Here is a 21,961-nt window from a genome sequence, read left to right on the forward strand (position 1 = left end):
TGGTTAGACTTATTCCTTTAAAAAGAAAAAAAAGTTATGTGATATTTAATACTGCAGACTGTAAAACAAAGGATCACATAGCCAGCCAAATGTGGTTGAGCAGAAGCCATTTTAATGATTGTAAATTATCTGCAAAAGATGTTATTCTTAAGTGGTATTGCTTATTTCATTGTCATTGTACATTTTACCATTTTTTTCAGTTTTCATTTTTTCGATTATTGTTGAATTTGTTGTATTTGTTCCATCAAAAAGAAAGATAAAAGGGTTATTTAAAGCAACAACCTGCAAAACTTTCTCATAAATTTCCCATATAACCAACAGGTAGCCAGCCAAATGCGGCAGATATCATTTGTTTTAATGATTGAATGTGGTGTGCAAAATTGTAATACAAATAAATGTTCACTTTGTCTGTAATTCTTGTCCAGACAGATCAAGTCTCATTTTTCTCTGTATCTTATAAATTATGTATATCTGCATCGGCAGATAAGCACATATACATTATTGGATATAGGCATCAGCCCAAAATTCCCATATCCGTGCATCTCTAATATTAAATATAATTTCATGCTTTGATTTACCTGTGGACAACACAGTAGTGCAGTGGGTAGTGCTGCTGCCTTGCAGAAAGTGGACCCGGGTTCACTTCTTGGGTCCTCCCTGCATGGAGTTTGCATGTTCTCCCCGTGTCTGCGTGTGTTTCCTCTAGGTACTCTAGTTTCCTCCCACAGTCCAAAGACATGCAGGTTAGGTGCATTGGCGATCATACATTGTGCTTGGTGTGTATGTGTGGGCTGGTGCCCTGCCTGGGGTTTGTTTCTTGCCTTGTGCCCGGTGTTGGCTGGGATTGGCTCCAGCTGTGACCCTGTAATTAGGATATAAGAGGTTGGATAATGGATGGATGGATTTACCTGTATCAGGTTTCTTGTATATGATGATACATCATCCAGTTTATAATACTTATCTTGATCTTCCTTCTCACTACACTATAAAATGTATAGCAAATACAACTACATGGCCAGAAATGATTAAACATCAAATATTGTAATGTTTGAATGTGGCAATTATATATGAAATCAATACACAGTTTTCTCTGTCTTTGAAAGACTTGTGTGAAGAAGCTCTATCTTTGGCTGAAGATTTGATTAAGAAATCTGATTTTGTACTTTCTATCATGTTGCCTTATTGGCAAGCTGGGATTACAGCTTACAGAGAAGAAAGGTTAGTCTTTTCTGTGTTACAATCTTCTTTTTATGTATTTTGTAAGATAAATTCAGTAATTTTGGAAATTTGTACAAATGTTTCTTAATTATAAACTATTAAATGTAACCATGTTCATTACTTAGTTATCTCACTGAATGGTTTAAAATTATTAAACTTTTTAATTAACCGATTAATGAATTTTGCAATGGTAGCATTCCTGACCTTTCCACTCGTGGCGTAAACATTTCCTGTTCTTTCAGTGTCTCCTGCACAAGTCCTTTGCATCTGAGCCTGTCAGGATAGGATACGCCTCGCTATTATTTTGTATGTTATGAAAACTTATTAAGAAAAGTGATTTTACGTAATTCATATGACTTTAATGCAAGCTCAGAAGTTATTAATGTCTTTGACATTAAAAACATTCCTCTGTTTCCGTATGCACTGTAGTTTATTTATGTAAAGTTATTATATTGAATTATTTTTTTCATAAGAATGTTAGGCAATTTATACATTACATAAACATTATTTTTCATATTTTTTTTTTTTACAATGCTTGGTCTGAATATTGCTATAGAATGCTCACTGCAGAACTATCAGTATAGGCAATGATTTTAGATGATGGGAGATTTAATTTGTCCTATTCTTTTCTGCAAAGTATTTGTTCTTTTGTCAGGTGAAAGCTTTAAAATTTTATTTTTGAAGAAATGTAAATATTAAGAATACCTGTAGGTTGTTTATCCTTGGCTTTTCATGCAATGTTTTAATTGTGTTTGTACAGAATTTTGATTTAATTTCATCTCAGATGAAAATTAAACTCTGTAGAAACAGTCCACATTCACAATTCAATCTTATACAGCTTACCTCTACCATTGCAATATTTAATATGTTTGTTGTGTTTTTGTGCAATTTTGTACACATGCCTTATAACAATCGCAAATCTTGACCATTTCCAAGTTAACTTTGCTATTTGTGTCACCTCAGATCTCCTTAGAATAAAGAAGAAAACATTTTAGAGCCGAATGTAAATTCACAATAAAAAGCTAAATTAAACAAAAAACAATATTGCCTATAAACTGAAAAACTTGTTTAGAGCAAAGCACCCCTAAGGATCTATCTGTTCACTGAACCAATATACCAACTCAGTTTCAATGTTGTTGGATGCATTAGCCCATTCTTGCCGCCATTGAGTTAGTTGATGTTATTCTAAAGTAAATGCAGTTTTGAGTAGATGATGTCTAATGAGCATTGCTTCATTAAAAAAAAAATGTAGGACAGAAGTGAAATACCAGTTGTATAATGACAACATCCTTATATTCTCCTTATATTCTTGGCACTTTCAATTCTAGAATGTCTTAAAAATTGCTTTGTTACATCAACAATTCATCAAGCTGTTTTCTCAATCCGTTTTATTTAGTACTTGCTGAGGCAGAAACAATGTAGAGTTGACAATCAATATGTGGTTGTAATACTTTAATTTCTTTTTATAACTTAATAAAATTTAGAATGAAATATTTTCTTTTCAATTAACTGTTTTTATATAGATATGCAGACTCATTGATGTTCATACTGCCTCAAATGGAGTGTAGCCTTAGATGTGTTTATACCAGAGCAAATAATTGCCCACACCGGCTTCAAACTGCTGAGGTAACAGCTTTGCTTTACTTTTGAAAGGTTAACTTAAAACTGATAGTGTATTTGAAGCACTCAGTTTTGTAATTATAGATTGCTTGCTGTGCATTTACAAATATCTCTGTTTAAAATAAATCAAACTATTTTCAAATACATTTTTTTTCCTTACTCACTTGTTAGATCATTTAATTGTCTGAAACTGTTCTAGATAAAAGTAAGAAGAGGTTATTGCTATCATGAAGTTGTGTTGTGTGTTGTTGTTGTGTTTTTTTTTTTTTTTGTTTTTTTGTTTCTCAGCAGTGTTGATCTAAGAATTTTATTCGGCATCATTAAAGTGGTGAATCACTCATATAGATAGTTTGCTAAAATGCTGACTACATTAATGCATGTGTAAATGGAATAATGGCATAGCTTTATTTAATTATTAAGGAATTGTGCAGTTTTCAGTTTACATGCATCTTTTTATCATTAAATTCAATTTTTTATTCTTATTCTTCTAGACTGCTATTGCCAAGTGACCATGATATACGTAGTACAATTTCCAGTATTTAGGAAGAGCACAAATGGAAAGGGCAAAATTTAGTGGTGTGTGGTTTTTTTTTTTTTTTGTTCAATTGCAATGTGTTAATAAAGAATTGAAAACGAAGCTGCAGAGGAGTAAACAGCTATATATAGTGTAAGACTAATAACTCCATTGTGAAATAGTAAGGTGTATTAGAGCATTAGGGCAACCATTAAGTAGGATATTAGGGAAGTTAAAAAGCAGTTAGAGAGGAATATACTGTATCAGATATAATGAAAGATGACCCAAAGAGATTATTTTAGTAACAAAAGAACAATCAAGGAGAAAGTGAATTTTATCAGGAATAGTAAAAAGAAATTAAAAAATGCAGATGGCAAATGCTGTAAAGTTTCATTTTTCTCAAGTCTTCAGATGTGAGGAAATGGATAATCTCCCAGTAGTAACAGTCACTACTAATGAGGTACTAAACAATTTGGTAATTACAGAGGAAGAAGTACTGCTTGGATTAAATATGCTGCAATCAAAGAAATCTCCTGGACAAGATCAAATTTATCCTTGACTAATATTTTTAGGAAGTCCGCTTTCACTGGGGAAATTAAGAAGGACTGGAAAATGGCAAATATCATGTCATTATATAAAAAATGTGATTGGACTGGTCCAAACAACTATAGGCCTGTAAGCTTAATTTGCATCCTGGGTAAATTAATTAGAAGCATAGACACATGGAATATGTTACCAAGAAGTTTGGTAGACAGTATAATTTCAGGGACCTTCAAAACTAGACTATTTTGGAAGAATTAAGTGGATAGGACTGCAAGCTGTGTTGAATGTCCCATACTAAATGTCCCATTCTTGTCTAGATTTATCTAGATTGTTCTAATGTTCTTTGCTGTGCTGAATATATCCTGCTTTGTCACAACAAATTGTTGAAAGTAGATGTCATAATTGTGAAAAATTAGGTCATAAAACTGATTAGGTACAGTATGATAAAGGCTAAACTAAAATGTTTCGAAAAATCAAAAAATGTCTTGCTGTATAAAATTTTTTTTAACAAAATTCTTGGCTTAAACTAACACTGAAGCCAAAAAATGGCACCCTTTTCAATATTGCATTACAAAAAAAGTCTATAAATGGCTTAAAATAAGTAAACAAATAAAAGGAACTTGGGCCATATTGGTATCTACTGGACAGAAATTATGGAGTGCCTGCTGTTTTCTTTTGTGTGTTTTTTTTATAAAATCTGAATCTATGTAATTAAAAGTTAAATTAAAATGCTGAAATACCTGTAAATATAAGATGTCTAATAGTGTGTGTGTGTGTGTATATATATATATATATATATATATATATATATATATATATATATATATATATATATATATATATATATATATATATATATATACAGTATATCACAGCAGGGTAAAAATTAATGTAATACCTTGTGTTTTGAACTTTTGTCTACTAGAGGGTGTCCATTGAACCAATACAGAAGGTATTACTGAAAAATTGAAGTCATGCCACTTTACATATTTATAGTATTTAGATACTATAAATATTTAAAACATATTTCGAAAGCCATTGTCCTTTATATAATAGTCCATGTATATGGCCTTGGTTTTTGCTTTCCTCTCCAGTGGTTTTTGGGGGTACAGACATAAAAGGGTAGTCACTGTTGAGCAAGTTAACCTTTCTTTGGCCAGCTTGATAATTGTGGCTTTCTTGTAGCTCCTCTAATGTTGTCTTAGGCTACTTACTTTGATTCTTTAACAAAGACCAAAATATGTAATGTAGAGCTTCTCTCAGTATTCATTTATACTTCATGCTCCAAGTACTAGGTTGCAGAGCAAAGAACTACTGCCAACTGGTAGCAGACTAATCAGGCCACATGCTAGGGATTGCCCTTTAATGGCACACAAATAACGTATTCTTTTGTGGCGACACATGCCAGTTATTGGAAAGCTGTATTCTCTTTCTCAGGCATTTTTTCACCCTGTGGCGTGTTTCTTCCTTCTTCCAAGTCAGAATACCCACTCTAGGGTTCCCTTTGGGTACTTCTGAGATAACATCAAAGTCTCTGGGTGAACCTTTCATGAATATGAAAAGAAAAATACTGTTAATAGGAAGATACTATATCTGTGTCTTTCCTTCCAGCAAAAAGGAGTGGAATGCAAACAGGAAAAATTGTTCTAAAAAGTATAGTTTATAACTTGAGAACTGGTAATAGGTTATGAGTGAATTCCATTGAGTTTGCTTCACCATGAGTATGGTGAAATCACAGAAGCGTACAGGAACATTAATGAACTTTGCAAAATTCACTGAAGTCAGTAGAGAAGGAGTACCTGAAATATGCTTTAAGTGGATCATAATGCTGAAAATTTTTTTTAAGTGTCCCTGAGGACTAGGGAAGCATCTGCTAACTATGTCAGACCTATTGTTTTAACCACAAATGTGATCTGATCTGTGAGGCACCTGTGCTAACCACTGTGCCTTAAACAAAAAAAGATGCAGATAGAATGATTATGATAAATACAATAATTCTATGAGAAAAAGTTTGAGAACATGCTTTCTGCCCATCTCACCAATCCTATTCACATAATTTTTCCACCACCTAAACGTCTGCTGTGTAGCACAATACTTTATTCCGTGTGTTTGATTCTCTGAATGAAGAAAATCTTTATAATGTTTGTGTAAAATGTGCCCTTAATAGTTTAACTTCTGAGATCCTCTGTATTAATTTTTTGCATAAGTTGAAGAATTTTAGTTATGGTACAGTCTGTCTGAATAAAGTGAAACGTTTCAGCTTCTGCAATCTTTCCTCATTACTCATTCCTTGGCCTACTCAATCTCCCCTTTACTTTTTGTAGGGTTGCTATGTCATTCTTGTAATTGGAAACTAAAGCTGCACATAGTACCATAGTTGAGGTGTGTATAGGTTAAGCAGAACCTCTCTCACCATTTTAGTGAAATGTAACTTACCACTTTAAACCCATGCCGTTTACTAGTTCACCTGTCCTAGCTAGGTGGTGCTTAATCTGTTTCTTAATAATTACTTATGTTAATTTACCCCATACTTTTTTAAGCTTAATGACCCTGTAAATAACCCAATCAGCCATATCAATCCTTTTATATAATGAGATTATATTTGCTAGATTTTCATCCTTAGAAACGTCTCCAGTGTCTAGTGATTTTTGAAAAATACTCATCAATGACTTAAATATACACATGGTTTGTATAACCACTCCAGAGTAAATGTTATCTGGACTAGGTGATTTGTTAGATTTCAGCAATAATCTAAGCAGCACTTTTCCCTGTAACAAAACTGGTCTGTTCATGCACTTAGAATGCTTGTTTTTCTTTTTTTTCCCCAGTCTGAAGAATTTTATACAACATTTGATGAGGTGAGTAGAATTTAAAATTTTTTGTCAAACTTTAAACTGTCGTTCATTTACAAAATTAATACAAACTTCCTGACATCATACTTACACAGCCATACTGTATTCTGTCTTTTAACAAAGTTGCAAAAAAATGTATAATGTGTTTAAATTTTGGCATCATCATCCTGACAAATGTCATCAAATGCAGTCATACTTCATTGTTTTACATGTAGCCATATACTGTATGTTATTGAAAACTATACTGGAGAAAATACCCTATTCTTTTAGAAATGAAAATATAACTTATGAAATACAGTTTTTGGCCAAGTAGAAAACAGACCATGTTACAGAGAGTTTTTTACAGGTGCAGTCATTCATTTGGTTAGTATGGGAAAAATGGTTCCTATAATCCTTTCGGTATGGGTATAATATGTATAGACTCCCAGGGTAAAGTCAGGTTTAAAAAGTTCTCCAAGTCTGTATCTGGTGTATATACACTGTATGTATGCATCCAATCTATACTAATAAAAGGCAAAGCCCTGACTGACTGACTCTCACTCACTCACTCACTTACTCACTGACTCTTCACTAATTCTCCAACTTCCTGTGTAGGTAGAAGGCTGAAATTTGGCAGGCTTATTCCTTACAGCTTACTTACAAAAGTTAAGCAGGTTTCATTTCGAAATTCTACACAACGGTCAACAACGTCCGCCATGTTGAACTTTCTTATTTATGGCCCCATCTTCACGAAATTTGGTAGGTGGCTTCCCTGCGCTAACTGAAACCAATGTACGTACTTATTTGGATGGTATGATGCCACTGTCAGCCGCCATATTGAACTTTTCAACGTCACTAATTCTCCAAATTCCCATGTGGGTAGAAGGCTCAAATTTGGTACTTATTTCGGTGGTATGATGCCTCTGTCGACCGCCATATTGAACTTTTCAACAGTCTTTGTTACTTATGGGCCCATCTTCAAGAAATTTGGTACGCGGGTTCCCAATGCTAACTGAATCCTACTTAGGTACATATATATGTCCATAGCCTGCAGCTCAGTTGCCGTGTGAGCGGCGTTGGGTCCCCCATCCCAACGCCCTCCACGTTGTTGGCTGCCTGCCTATATAAGGCCGTCCGTCGCTCCAGTCTCTTCATTCCCTTCCTTGCTTCGCCACGGGATTCACGTCTCCCTGCTGATAACTACAGCCTTTTTATTTAATCCACGGCTTCTCCACTGTTTTATTGTTCATTTATTACGATTAAAGTTATTGTGTAGGTATTTTAGACTTACTTTACATTGTTCAGGTACCCATTTCCTTTATAATTCCAACCGTACCCGCATTAACATGTCTATCGAGGTGATCACCATCGATCAAAGAACTGTCACTTACTGAGTGGTTTCCATGCCTGGAGATGGCACCTATTTTTTTCATTCTCTGTGTTACATATTGCACGGCCATATCAGGCTCACTCTTGATATCTGGAGAAACATTGTGTCTTATGCATTGAATGACTGGGGCAGGTTCAAGGTGTGGACTGATGACGGTACAGGAGATAATTATACTACACAGGAGCACTAGAAGAGTGAAATGCTTATGCCCTTCACCTATGGTTCTGCATGTGAGTTGATGGCTGCCGCTGAATTGTTCGGTTGTTGCTTTCAAGTGTACTGAAATGGCCAAATATTTTGCACCTTTGGACAACTGCCAATGCCTCTTAAACATCTTAGATTCACCGGTGACGATTTCAGTAGTGGACACTTTGGTGTTTATGAATGTTTAAACTCTCAAAAGCTGGATGCGAAGTTATCGATGAAACTGGTTGTATACTTACAACGCTTGACAGATGCCAAATGTCACTTCAACACAAGTCCTACAAATACTGTCGTAATTGAAACAAACCATGAAACTCAAACCGATTATGACGGCAGCAATCCAAGCTGTGAGATTTGAAACAAGATTACTGTTCACATGGACAACTGTACGTTGCATGCTTAAGAGTAAGCTCAGCGCACAGCTTGGTCATAAGTACAACCGGAGGGCCGAACTCACAATGTGGTATACAAAGAGATCCTTAACAAATAATTATTGGTATATTTTCCCTCAGTTTAAAAAGGTTTAATTTTCTTCCTAATAAAACTTTTAAGGCAGTACTTCGTCGCTGCGAAGCGTGGGTATTTTGCTATATCTATCTATTCTATTGCAAAATACCCACGAGATAGATAGATATATATATGTATGTGTATATATATGTATGTATGTATGTATGTATGTATATATGTGTATATGTTAATAGAGATATAGATATACTGTATATATAAAGTGTGTGTGTGTTTTTATATATATATATATATATATATATATGACAGCAACAATCATAACAGTGACAAAACAATTACATTGACAATCATGTTTCGTTATTTTCAAAATGTTTCCTTTAATTTTTCATTACTTCTTTAACACACTACTTCTCAGCTGCGAAGCGCGGGTATTTTGCTAGTTTGGTATACGTGTTAGAGAAGTCAACAAAATTTCAGTGCCTAATAATCAAAATATCAATACCAATGAAATTTCTCGATACTCAATAGCATTTAATACCATGGTGAAAATGGAAATCCAATTTATTTTTATTAAAAGTACCTTGATTATTAAATTTAACAATGTAATAGATGTTAATGATGTAACACACTAGGGGGCTCTGCCCCCTGCTCACTTTGCTCGACCACCCCCGGGTTTGGTTTACCGGATATACAATTTAAAGAGGATTGTTATTTTCATGGGAATTGTTACATATACAATATTTTCACTTTTACTTTAAAACTTTTGTAAAAACAATACTTGTCTTTTATTTCTGGCACCGGGTGTGGTTAAATCTTTCTTGCAGGGTGTATAATGCTGCCCCAGTTGTGAAGGGGGGCGGCTGAACATACACTAAGGATAAGCGGTTGGATCATCTGCTGGCTTCCTGCTGCTGCTGGCGAGCTGTGTGTTCTGTTTGTTGTTGTTTTAAGAGCTGGGAGCACATGATGTCTGTCTGCCAAAAGCATTCCGACAACTGCTTGGTTAGATGTCCATGAACTTGTTTTAAATGTTGTCTTGCTGTCTTTTCTCACGTGACGTTAAAGTGTCTCTCGTGGGATGTCAAACTGTCTTCCGAGAAGGTCACATCTCGTCTCTCTCCCAGGATTTTATTTTTTTTTTTATAATAGAGAGATATAAATGCGAGTAGTAACAGCAGCTTTAAAATATTGGTAGCAGTACCCAGTTTGTGAATTCTGACCACAGACTTATGGTTGCTACTATGAAGATCCAGCTTTGGTCTAGTAGGCTACTAGGAAAATGAGGCTGGACCTGACGAGGTTTGTATGCAGTTTATATGAGGAGCTTGCAGACTTGGGTGTGACTGCCGAACTTAATGTGATGTGGGAGTCCTTCTGTGACAAGAACGTGAGGGTTGTTTTGGTGTTGGATATCTCTGGGTCCACAGTTCCTGAGGCTGATCCTACAATTTAGCTGTGAGCCACCCAATCTCACAGAGATTGCACAGGTGGTGAACCAGCTGAGGGTAGGGAAGGGTTCAGGGATCTGTGGTATCCAGGGTGAACTTCTCCAGGCTATTGGTAAGGCTGTCCTCCTGGCATTGCAAGCAGTCTTTGATTCTATTTGGGAGATGGGCGTCATCCCAATTGACTGGAAAACGGGACTTGTCACCCCTACTTGGAAAGGGAAGGGTGATCATCAGAATTGTGGAAACTACTTGGGAATAACACTGCTCTTGGTGCCGGGACAGGTCCTTCCTATGGGACTCAACCCCATCTCCAAAATACAGGAATAGCACAATGTCTGTTTTCGCAGTTGTCCCCTTCATTCTCCAAATGCTAGTAGTTTCTAAATGCTGACTAGCCCCTGTGTGCTAACTTTGGCCTGCACATGTGAATGAAGTTATAAAATATTTTTTTGTACAGAGCACAGTGACATTAAACTTATGCTGCTTTGAAAAGTGGAATTAAAAAAGCCAAGACGGACCATAAGAGGAGCATAGAGGGAGACCTGTCCAGCCACAATACACGGGAGGTGTGGCAGGGAATACAAAACATCACAAACTACAGAGACTGTGATGCAACAACAGGAGATCTGAGTGTGCCGCTAGCAAAGGAGCTAAACTGCTTCTTTGCTCGCTTTGAATTATCACAACTTCAACACTCACTTGCTCCAGCCCTGCTCCCACCCTCACCGGGTTCCTGCACCACTCCATGCGCTGTAAAGGGGCACGATGTCAGACGGTTGCTCCTGGCAGTTGAACCCCAAGAAGGCTGCCTAGCGTGTGCCCACCAGCTCACCCTTTATCCTCACCAAAATCTTCAACCTCTCCCTAGCCCAGGCAGTCATTCCATCCTCCCTAAAATCAGCCACAATCATACCAGTGCCGAATAAGTCTTCCATCACCAGCCTAAATGATTATCGCCCTGTGGCCCTCACTCCGATAATCATGAAGTGCTTGACTGGTTCTCCAGCACATCAAGGACTATCTTCCCCCAAGACTTCGATCCCTACCAGTTTGCATATTGCACGAACAGATCTACAGAAGACTCTTATCGCCGTAGCTTTCCACTCTGTGCTGAGCCATCTGGAGCAGCAGCAGAGTTACATCCGGGATGCTCGGATTTTCTTACCAACCGGCTCCAGACTGTGAGACTCGGGCCCCCACCTCTCCTTCATTCGTACACTGAACACCGGTACCCCACAGAGCTGTGTGCTGAGCCCTTCCTGTACTGTCTCTACACCCACGACTGCAGTCCGGCCCACATCAACAACCTCATCGTCAAGTTTGCTGATGACACCACAGTGGTCGGACTATTCTCAAAGGGAGACGAGACAGCTTACAGAGAGGAGGGCCTGAAGTTGGCAGCCAGGTGTTCAAAGAACAATCTGGCTCTGAACACCAGGAAAACCAAGGAGAACATTGACCACTTCAGGAGGCTGGAGCACCGATTTAGCCCCCCTTTACATCAACAGTGAGCGTGTGGAGAGGGTCCATACCTTCCGGTTTCTCTGCGTCCTTATTTCCACTGACATCTCCTGGACAGACAACATCACAGCAGTAATCAAGAAGGCTCAGCAGCGGTTTCACTTCCTAAGGGTCCTCGGAAAGCACAACCTGGACTCCAACCTGCTACTGACTAAAGGACAGCTCCCACCCTGGCTCTGATCTGTTTGACCTGTTGCCCTCAGGGGAGGCGCTACAGGTGTATCACAACAAGGACAAACCGACTCAAGAACAGTGTTTTTTTTTTTTCTTTTCTTTCTCAAAAGCCATAACCATTCTAAACTCACGCATGCACTGACTACACAGTCTAACCCCCCCAACCCCTGGACTTCCTTCTGTCCATTAACTGTGCAATATCCAATATCTAAATGGTATTGATAATAACTGTACAATATCCTTACTCTCAGGGTCCAACATCTACTACTCATTGCACATGATCATTGTTATTGTGCAATATTTAAGTAATGTGCAATAACCCAATAGTGCAATCATTATTTATTCTTTTCATATGTATATAGTGTCGCAGAACTTTTTTTTCAACTTTTCGCACCATTTGTTTATTAATTTGTTGTGTTCTACATATGTCTGCCCCGGAGGAGCTGCTTTTAATCTCATTGTACATGTGTATAGTGACAATAAAAAGGCATTCTATTCTATATTATGTTTTAGTACTAATGACTGACAACAGAGGTGCAGTATGCAGAACTAATCAGCAGCTATACTCTGTGTATGCTAAACTGAAGTAGTAAGTCTTCAAGGTGGATTTAAAAGCAGAGACTGAAGGGACACCACTTATAGTACGATGGCATTCTTGAAACCCATCTTTATGATGTCATGTCAGAATGCCTCGAGGCTCCATTGCGGTCAGGAGAACTTGGAGATGGTACATGAAGACCAAGTGAATTTTTTTTCATCATTTGGTGACTGGAGATGAGACTTCGGTCTATCGTAGAGAGTCCAAAATGAAGCCGATGCAGTGGAAGCACAAGTCATCCTCCACCCCAAAAACGTTCAAGAAAAATCTACAGACCAAGTCATGGCAACTGTCTTCTGGGATATCGAAGGACTTTTGCTTCTGGAGTTCATGCCACACAAGACAACCATAACGAGCTAGAGTTAAGCCAACACAATTATCACTTTGGGGGAGACAATCATTGAGAAAAGAAGAGGGAAAACTCACAGCAGGCATGCTGCTTCTTCACAACAATGAGCCAGTTCACATGTCATGTTAATCCCAGGCTACCATCAGAGAATGTGGGTCCTAGTGGCTCAACCATCTGCTCTACAGTCCTTACCTGTTTCCCTCAGAGTATTTCCTGTTCTGAGTTTTAAAGAAATCTTTCTGTGGACAGTGGTTTTTCAATTAATAAAGACATCAAGGCAACTGTGACATACTGGTTTGAAGGTCAAACAGAAGATTTTTTTTTTTTCCAAAGGGTTAAAGTCATTGCAGGAAAAGTGGATGATGTTTATGGAGCTATCAGGAGACTATAAAAAAAATAAAACAAATTTTGTTAAACTCTTTTCTTTCCTACGGAGGTAGATACATTAGTGAACCCCCCTCGTACCACAGCTTTGGGGCCCTGTAAATAAAAGCTCTACTCCCACTGTTCTTTTATTAACAGCAGACTGTCATCTTGATGTTTTAATGTGCGCTTTGGTTCATAAATAATGTTAAGTTAAGATTAGTAAGCAGGACCTTGGGCATTTAAGGCTTTATATATTAAAAGGAGGATTTTGAAATCTGTGCTAAACTCAATCGGGCACCAGTGTAGGGATTTAAGAACTGGAGTTGTGTTTTGTATTTTCTTATTCTTGTAATAATTGTTGCAGCAGCATTTTGAATTTATTGAAAACTGCATAAAGAATGATTTGAACAGCTAGTGAAAACTGCATTGCAGTGCTAGAAATAAATGAATTAATTAATTTCTCGGTATCCTGCAATTTAGAAAACTCATTAATTTCCCAACATTTTTAAGGTGGAGGAAACCTGTTTTGGTCAGTTTTTAGTAATGTGCACTTTAAATGATATGTTAGTGTTAAAGAACCCCTAGAATGCGGGGCTGTTTGAGTATAAGTAATGGTGATTCCAACTGCGTTAAATAATGACCAAATATTGTTGTTATCATCCAATAATTAACATTTTTTTCTTTTGTCTGTGTTTTATTCTTACCAATCCATTCCTTTAACTCACTAACACATCTAATTAAGGACAATGTCAAAGAAATTTAATTTGGCCTAAAACAAAGGTATAACTGAGTATCCTCTGTGTACTAGTGAAAACTAACTTTGTTTTCTAATGATAGATCCCAGTGGAAGCATGTAAAGTGAAAACATTAAAAGTCTTAGTACTGAGCCCCGCAGAACACCATATCTCACTTCTGTGTATAATGATAGAATACTGCCAGCACATTTCTGTATGTACTCGATTTGATAAATAAGAACTAAACCACGAAAGGACATTGCCTGTTAGCCTGATATTATTTTCCAGCCTGTGTAATAGAATAGGTTGCTCAAAGGTATCAAACGCTGTGCTTAAGTATAGCTAGCGCTCACAACATTCTCTGCTGCGGCGCTCAACTCTCTGTACACACATATAAGTGTGCCACAAAACCAACCAATCACAGGCTTTAGTTTCAAAAGTCTGATTGGCTCTTACGGTCTCAATCAGCTACGCTAGCTGCATTCCGGAAACAGTCCGAAATGTACTGGCTCTGGTAACTAAACTCAATTAAGCCCCAATTTTAAAATAAAATAATTAAAGATATTATCATAAATTGGGGTTTAATTGAGTTTGCTAGACTTTGACTATTCGGACTAGGTTCATGAGCTGAAACAATCAAGCCTGTGAGTATATAACAATGACGTGTTAAAAGGTTGTGCGCGCCGAAATGACGCACAACACTGCGACAGCTAACTGCGAAGTATGTGGATGGCCAACGCTGAAATGCATGCCGCGCAATTTGTTCGCTCAAGCAGGTGGCAATCTTCAAAAAGCAACTTTACGGCGGGTCAATATGCGTGCCGAATAGTGGCCGAAATACGCCGCAACATAATTACATGATTTCCTTTTAAACAGTCAAACTTTCTGACAGCCGTGCAAACCAGCCTGAATTTCTCAAATAAAGTGGACCAAGTGATTTTTATTAACTGAGTAAGTCTTCAGGAGATCAAATAGAACCCAATGCGGCACTTAAAGTCATCTTTCCACCCAAATGAGCGTTTCAAGAAAATCTAAGACCAAGTTTACAATAGCTTATACTTCTGGGATTGAAGGACATCTCTGGAGTTATCCAAAGACAACGCATAACAGATTGCTAAGTGAACAACTTTGTATCACTAATGAGAATCCTAGTGCAAATGTAAAGTAAACATCTAAAAGGGCTTGTTATCTTGACAGTGTCTTCATGAACACCATATCAGACATTGGTCTGTGGTCAAATATTAGTACATACTACTGTTTCACTAGTATTTTGTTCTGTTTAGAACTTTCTGTGATATTGATTTTCAATTAACCTAAAACATCAAGGCAACTGTGACATACTGGTTTGAAGTCAAACAGAAGATTATTTTTTCAAGACCTGGTTAATAGTAACAGTTGCAAGGATAAAGCTGTGATGCATGGAGCTATCATTGGCTATAATAAATGCAACAAATTTTGTAAACCTTACCTGACGTGAGAGTACATTAGTGAACTCGTTGCATAAGTTTGCCTGTAAAGAAAAGTCTAACCGCTGTCTTTAAAAGAACTGTCATTTAGATGTTTTAAGTGCCTGGTCAAATAAGTTAAGTTAAGATTTAACGCCTTGAGGCATTTAGTTTATTATTAAAGCGTAGGTTTTGATCTGTGCTAAACAATGACATGTGCTAGGTTTAAACTGAGTGTTTATCTTAATATCTTGTAATACAATTGTTCAGAATTTTGATTATTGAAACGTGCATAAAGTGATTTGAGCTAGTGAACATCTCATTGATGCTAAATAATATAATTAATTCGACCTGCAATTTAAAAAACTATTAAGATATTCCCAACATTTTTAATGTGAGATGTTAGAATAGTGGCACTGAAATAACGCCATTTAAGTATAACAACATAATTACAGTGGAATTTCCTTTCGCAGAGGATATCAGAATGCCATTTATAATATACCTTTTATTGCTGTTTCTGTACTATGACCAGTGCAGAAGCCAGCCTGGAATTTCTCAAATAAATTGTTATATATAAGGTGAGACTGAAGCTGATTAGTGACTACTTTTTCAATTATTTTAGAGATAAAGGGTAAATTTGGAAATGGGTCTTTAATTATTAAGTGCATATAGGTCTAGGTTTGACTTTTTAAGTAACTGCTTGATAACTGACACTTTTTGTGCATCAGGTACTGCACCATACAATAATGTGCTGTTAATAATGTTAAGAATTCAGTGCTACAAGAACATCCATTAGTTTTTACTAGTTTTGTTGGCACTGGATCTAGTGAACAAATAAGTTTCATTTTATAAATTAAAGTTAAGACTTCCTGTTCTGTTACAGGTTTAAAGTTTGTAATGACTTGAATGCAAGGAGAGACCTGATTTGCCAAGCTTGCATTGTGACTCTGAGATCTTATATTTATTTTTTTCATCAAAGAAGTTTGTAATGTCTGTACTCCTAATATGTTTGTTGGTATTTTACACTGTAGTTCTGAGTTCCCACTTGTTATATTAGCCCCTGTTCTAAAGAGTACACAAGGATTATTATTATTATTATTATTATGTATTATTTTAGTCTGTAGTAGTAGTCTGAGCAGGCTTTAAAGAAAACTGTTTTATATTTAGTAACACTCTTTGTCCATGCAATTCAAAAGACCTGCAGCTATGTTGCTTTCCATACTGGGAAGACAACAAAGCATTTATCTAAAATAATGCAACATTATTGAATAGCCAAGCCAATCAACCTGTTTATATCCAATTGAGCATGCCTTCCATATGCTGAAGAGAAAACTTAAGGATACAAGCCCCTGAAATGAGCAGGAGCTGAAGATGACTGAATTAGAGGCTTAGCAGAACATCACCATAGAAGATATTTGGCACCTGGTGATGTTTGAGTCATAGACTTCAAGCAGTAATTGCATGCAAGGAATATGCAACAATATACTACATATTACTGCTTTAAAATAGCTATCATTGCTATATTCCAAACGTTATGGTGTCCTGAAATGAATGGACCATAGAAAAAATATTATAATTTCTACATGGTGGACAGAAATGCATGCAAATACCTTTTAAATTAAAGTCTGCAATGTGAACTTTAATCCCGTCTGAATTGTTTGATTTATAATTTTAAACTGTGAAGAAGGAGGATAAATGAATGGAGAATTTGTCTTTGCCTAAAACATTATAGAAGGCACTGTATGAGTGATAAGACTTAGTTAGTTATTTATGTTGTTTATGCTTGTGTACAAATCCAGAATTAGACAATTAACTGGACTGACATTTCTGTAGTTTATTACCCCTAATTGTAACTAAGTGACTGCATTATTTTGATAATGTACGATTTGTGAACGGAACCCGGCACAGACAGGCAGACATGTTGTTTTCCACCACCACATGTTTATTTACAAATATTCACAGAGTTAAAGTGCACACAAACCCCCAAAAGTCCTGGCCATACAACGCCTTGCACTCTTCAGGCCGCCTCCTTGCCTCCTCCTCAACCTCAGTCTTTCCTTCACTCCCGACTCCAGCCCTGAATGAAGGGAGGCGGCCCCTTTTATCACCCGGATGTGCTCCAGGTGGGTTCCGGCAATCTTCCACGGACACACCCCCGTGTGGTGGAAATGCCGGCTGCATCCCCGGAAGCACTCCGGGTGTCCCTGCTCCTCATCCCCCCCAGCACTTCCTGGTGTGGCGGAAGTGCTGAGGTCCAGGGCTCCAAAGGCATGGGGGCACCCCCTGGCGGCGACCACGGGCCCCTACAGGGTGGAGCTTCAAAGCTGTGTACCCGTGGCCTCCAAAGGAACCAGGGTGGTCGCCCCCTGATGGTCTGGGGAAGGCGCAAGCCCTCCTCTGGTCCTTCTGGGTGTCCCGGCCGGGTTGCCACACCAGCCACCTCTGACAGATTAAAATATGTGACAGATGTGGGAGTTATACTAATGAAGTTTAGTTTGCCTTCAAAAACCAAATGAATAACTCCAATTTTTGCATTAGAATATTTGTACTCCGCCATGGAATATGCTGTTTTGCCTGTCCTGCTGCCTGCAAGTTTTAGCAGTTTTATGCATTTCTGTTAACATAGCACATGTAATATTATTAAGGAGATGTGTTTTGTGTTTCAAAGCTTTAAAATGCTAACTGCATTTTATTTTGTTAGTAACAAATGGAGCAGCTCATTTTATCACTAGTGTAGACAATCCAAAAGACTAATTCACTTGAAACTTGTCTTGATTACTGTATTACCACAACTGTCTTGTACATGTAACAGTAGATGCATGTGTGGTTCTCTTGTAACCCTAAACTGTATTTGACAGGATACTGTATTAAAAAGTGATTTAATTTTGACATCATTTCATAGATAGAGACATATATAGATATAGACATATAGATATATATATGTATGTATGTGTGTATATATATATATATATATGCACATGCACAATTGCCACAATCACACATTGAAATTATCCTATTCTCCTGGTTGTTTCAGGGAACCTGTTGAACTTATAACCATCAATAGTCATGAACCAATATGTGCCAGGCAAATGAGGATGCACACAGCCAGGGGTTGGTACAAAATTGTTAAGTGCTTTTAACACCAGAGGGAAAATGTTCAGAAAGTACAGTGTGTAAAAGTCTTCCATAAAAAAATAAATAATCCAAAAAGTGGAAGTTAAATACAATAAATAAATATAAACAAGGTAAAATCAAAGGCATTTTTCTTTCTTTAAAACAGAAACAAACCACAATGCCTCTCTAAAATCTGCCTTCTTAGCTTATTCCATCAGGCCCTTGCAGCATGAGGAGATGCCCTCCAAAAGGTGTAGCCTTTCATTAATCCCGTGTTCTGGGTCCCACTGCCAGTCCATCAGCATCTGTAGGACTCTCTTCCGAACCCCATGCACATCTCCCTCTGCCAGTCCATCAGCGTTAAGAGGGAGATGCCGTATAATGGGGCTTCTCCTACTATATAGTTTCTCTAAGGAGCACCACTTCTACAGCCCCATGTTTGAGTGCAGGCCTGCCATTCACTCCCTTAGGGGCATACTCTCAGCCACCTGCATCTGTTCTAATCACACAGGCCCCTGATTCTTTCTCCTCCTGTAATCTTATGTTGTCGATTTGGGTGCAGATGCACTCCTCTGCCTACACAGAGGTGTGAATGAGGAACCTGATTGATTTGCCTACATTTTTATGTGAATGTGCAATCAATCAAGCACCCCAATCACCCCCATACTGAGTTCCATCATGTGTACACCCACATCCATTTTTAACCTGCATTCTCCTGGACCCGATTATTTGAAACTGTGCTTTGCCACTGACCTCTTGTCACACACGAGTTCTTCTGTTTTTTCTTTTGTTCACATGTGTTATTGTGGTGCTGTGAGACATTTTTAAAAGTAGTTTTTACTCATGTTTTTCTGACATATTATGCCTTTTGGATGTACTTTATGTATTTCTAGTCATGCATGATTACAGTACCCACTTATACTCCCTACTAACAGTACTTTAAAAAAAAGCTATTGATAAGTTTTTTTGAAAGTCTCTAGTGTTTTACTTGGTACTAAAGTACTGTTTCTTGTGACATCCCTCAATTGCTTATATAATTTGCCTAAGATTTAAAACGAGTTTTGCCATATGGTAGAGAGATGTGTGTGTATGTATGTGTATGTGTTTTTTTTTATACCAAATATTTGAATTCAGTTAGTTTGGTCATTATATATAATAATATATAATAATTAAATAATATATAATAATTTCATAGAAATAAATAGAATCTAAATGTAACAAGTGTAGTAAAATTAGATTTGTTACAACTACGTTTTTACTTGCATTTCTATATGGTGTGCTCTGCATTGTATTAAGTTAGAATGTGTTTAAAAATTAGGAATGTTTTATGTTTGAGTTATGCTATTGCCTACAGAAACATAAATCCTGGCTTAATTTCTATGATAGCCTTATTTCTTTATGGTCTGCAAGTTCACATATTCAGATGGCTTCTCAAGTAGAAGTCTATGGTTTTCTGTTTCTGCCCTATGCCTTCTGCCAGTTGAATTGGAAACTAATCTTGCTTGTGTATGTATGTGTATAATTTATGCCTTTTTTTTTTATTTTTTAAAAAACTAGTGTACAGGTTACAATGGAAGTGAGGTCTTACATACCGATGTTTATATGGTATTTGTACATATTGCATATATATTTTTATTTTCTGTCTTTTTTCACCTTTTATAGATTCTTGTTTTATATTTGGTTCTATTTGCATTGTATAGCATCAGGGAAAAATGTGATACCTTAGCACATTATACAACTCTTTTCACTATTTCCTTAACACATTGGGATGGAGTTTTAATAACCTAATATTTTCAAAAACCTTTTCAGTCTTTCACTGCCTCTTTATTATATTAAGTTTGTTTTACCACAGATATGTATACCCTCATATGTGACATCAGTATGATGCTTGTTACCATAATGGATCAAGGAGTTTAGACCTTTCTCCATCTGCTCCTTTATGCTGATATACTTTTTTAAATGAGTTAAGTTTGCACTTTAGTCTTGCAAGATTTTTAAAAACAGTGAGACATTGTCGACCCAGTGAGTATACAGGTAGATATATGTGGTTCTGGAAATTTTTTGATGAGGGAATTTAATTGTGTTGAACGTGCATGCAGGCAGTTAATGCAGCTGTCCCTCATCGAGGCACTACCGGTCATTTTGCACACCTGCACTTACTAGGGAGAAAAGGGATCTGTAATCGAGAACCGGGGAGACAGAAGAGATCAAGTGAAAGATAAAGAGTGAGAGAGACAGACAGACAGAGTGTTGAGGTTAAGGTTACAGCAAGTGCAAAGTACAAGAGAAAAAATATTTGGGGAAGCCCTGTGCAGAGCAACCGCTCTCCGAGGATAGGGTCGCTCCTGCTGGACATTGGGTAGGAACAGGAGTAGGAGCCGCCATCTTGTGGTACCAATTAAACACTCAGCTCAAACAAAGGGCTCTATATCCGGGACTGACAACCTTGCAGGACAGAACTTTGCCTCAATGGTCAACCTAAAGGATGGGTTTACAGTATGTGCACCCAAGAAACCAATGGCAAGATCCCTATTCCTTCCTTTAAAGACCTAAAACAAACTCTGACTCCTCTTTCTTCTTTTCAAGCTTATAGCTGTCAATCTGGCTATAACTTTGGCTGTCCAAAAGCAAAACCCATAGCTTATAGGATGTGGCTGTAACAGACGTTGAAGCATTCCCTTTACTCAGAAGTGCAGTTGTACTGGACTGGAAGGATGGGAAGCCTTCTCTGTATTGGGATTTGAGGAGTGTGCCATTAGACAGACAGACAGACTAGACAGAAATATTTGTCCTCAAGTGGAAATTAAAACTTTACAGAAGCTTAAGAAAACCATATATATACATCTCCAAACCTTGTAGAGGAATAACTGTTAATTGTAATTTAATAAACAGGACAAAACCAGCTATTGTTTTATGGTAGTGGTGTCACTGTAACGGAAAGGTTAAGGATAACTTTATGAAAGATAAGTTCTACTTTTGAGTGTCTCATCCTAAATCCAATAAGAAAGTGTGTGTGTGTTGTTGGCGAGTGAAGCCCCTGTGTGTGTGTACTGTATATACAGTGCATCCGGAAAGTATTCACAGCGCATCACTTTTTTCCACATTTTATGTTACAGCCTTATTCCAAAATGGATTAAATTAAGTTTTTTCCTCAGAATTCTACACACAACACCCCATAATAACAACGTGAAAAAAGTTTACTTGAGGTTTTTGCAAATTTGTTAAAAATAAAAAAAACTGAGAAATCACATGTTAAGTATTCACAGCCTTTGCTCAATACTTTGTCGATTCACCTTTGGCAGCAATTACAGCCTCAAGTCTTTTTAAATATGATGCCACAAGCTTGGCGCACCTTTCCTTGGCCAGTTTTGCCCATTCCTCTTTGCAGCACCTCTCAAGCTCCATCAGGTTGGATGGGAAGCGTCGG

The 21,961-nt window shown here is 37.3% G+C and overlaps 1 protein-coding gene across 7 annotated transcripts in view; it reads left to right on the forward strand.

Moving 5' to 3' along the window:
• The window catches only part of LOC120525720 (endoplasmic reticulum membrane-associated RNA degradation protein-like), a 109,334-nt gene that overhangs the window by 18,724 nt on the left and 68,649 nt on the right, over nt 1-21,961 (forward strand). For all 7 annotated transcript variants that reach the window (XM_039748258.1, XM_039748262.1, XM_039748263.1 and 4 more), the window contains 3 exons: nt 1,104-1,218; nt 2,742-2,844; nt 6,724-6,753. In XM_039748258.1, the coding sequence (XP_039604192.1) occupies nt 1,104-1,218; nt 2,742-2,844; nt 6,724-6,753 (248 nt within the window). The remainder of the gene's footprint in view (nt 1-1,103; nt 1,219-2,741; nt 2,845-6,723; nt 6,754-21,961) is intronic.

Source organism: Polypterus senegalus, chromosome 3 (genome assembly GCF_016835505.1).
Source record: "Polypterus senegalus isolate Bchr_013 chromosome 3, ASM1683550v1, whole genome shotgun sequence".
NCBI lineage: Eukaryota > Metazoa > Chordata > Cladistia > Polypteriformes > Polypteridae > Polypterus > Polypterus senegalus.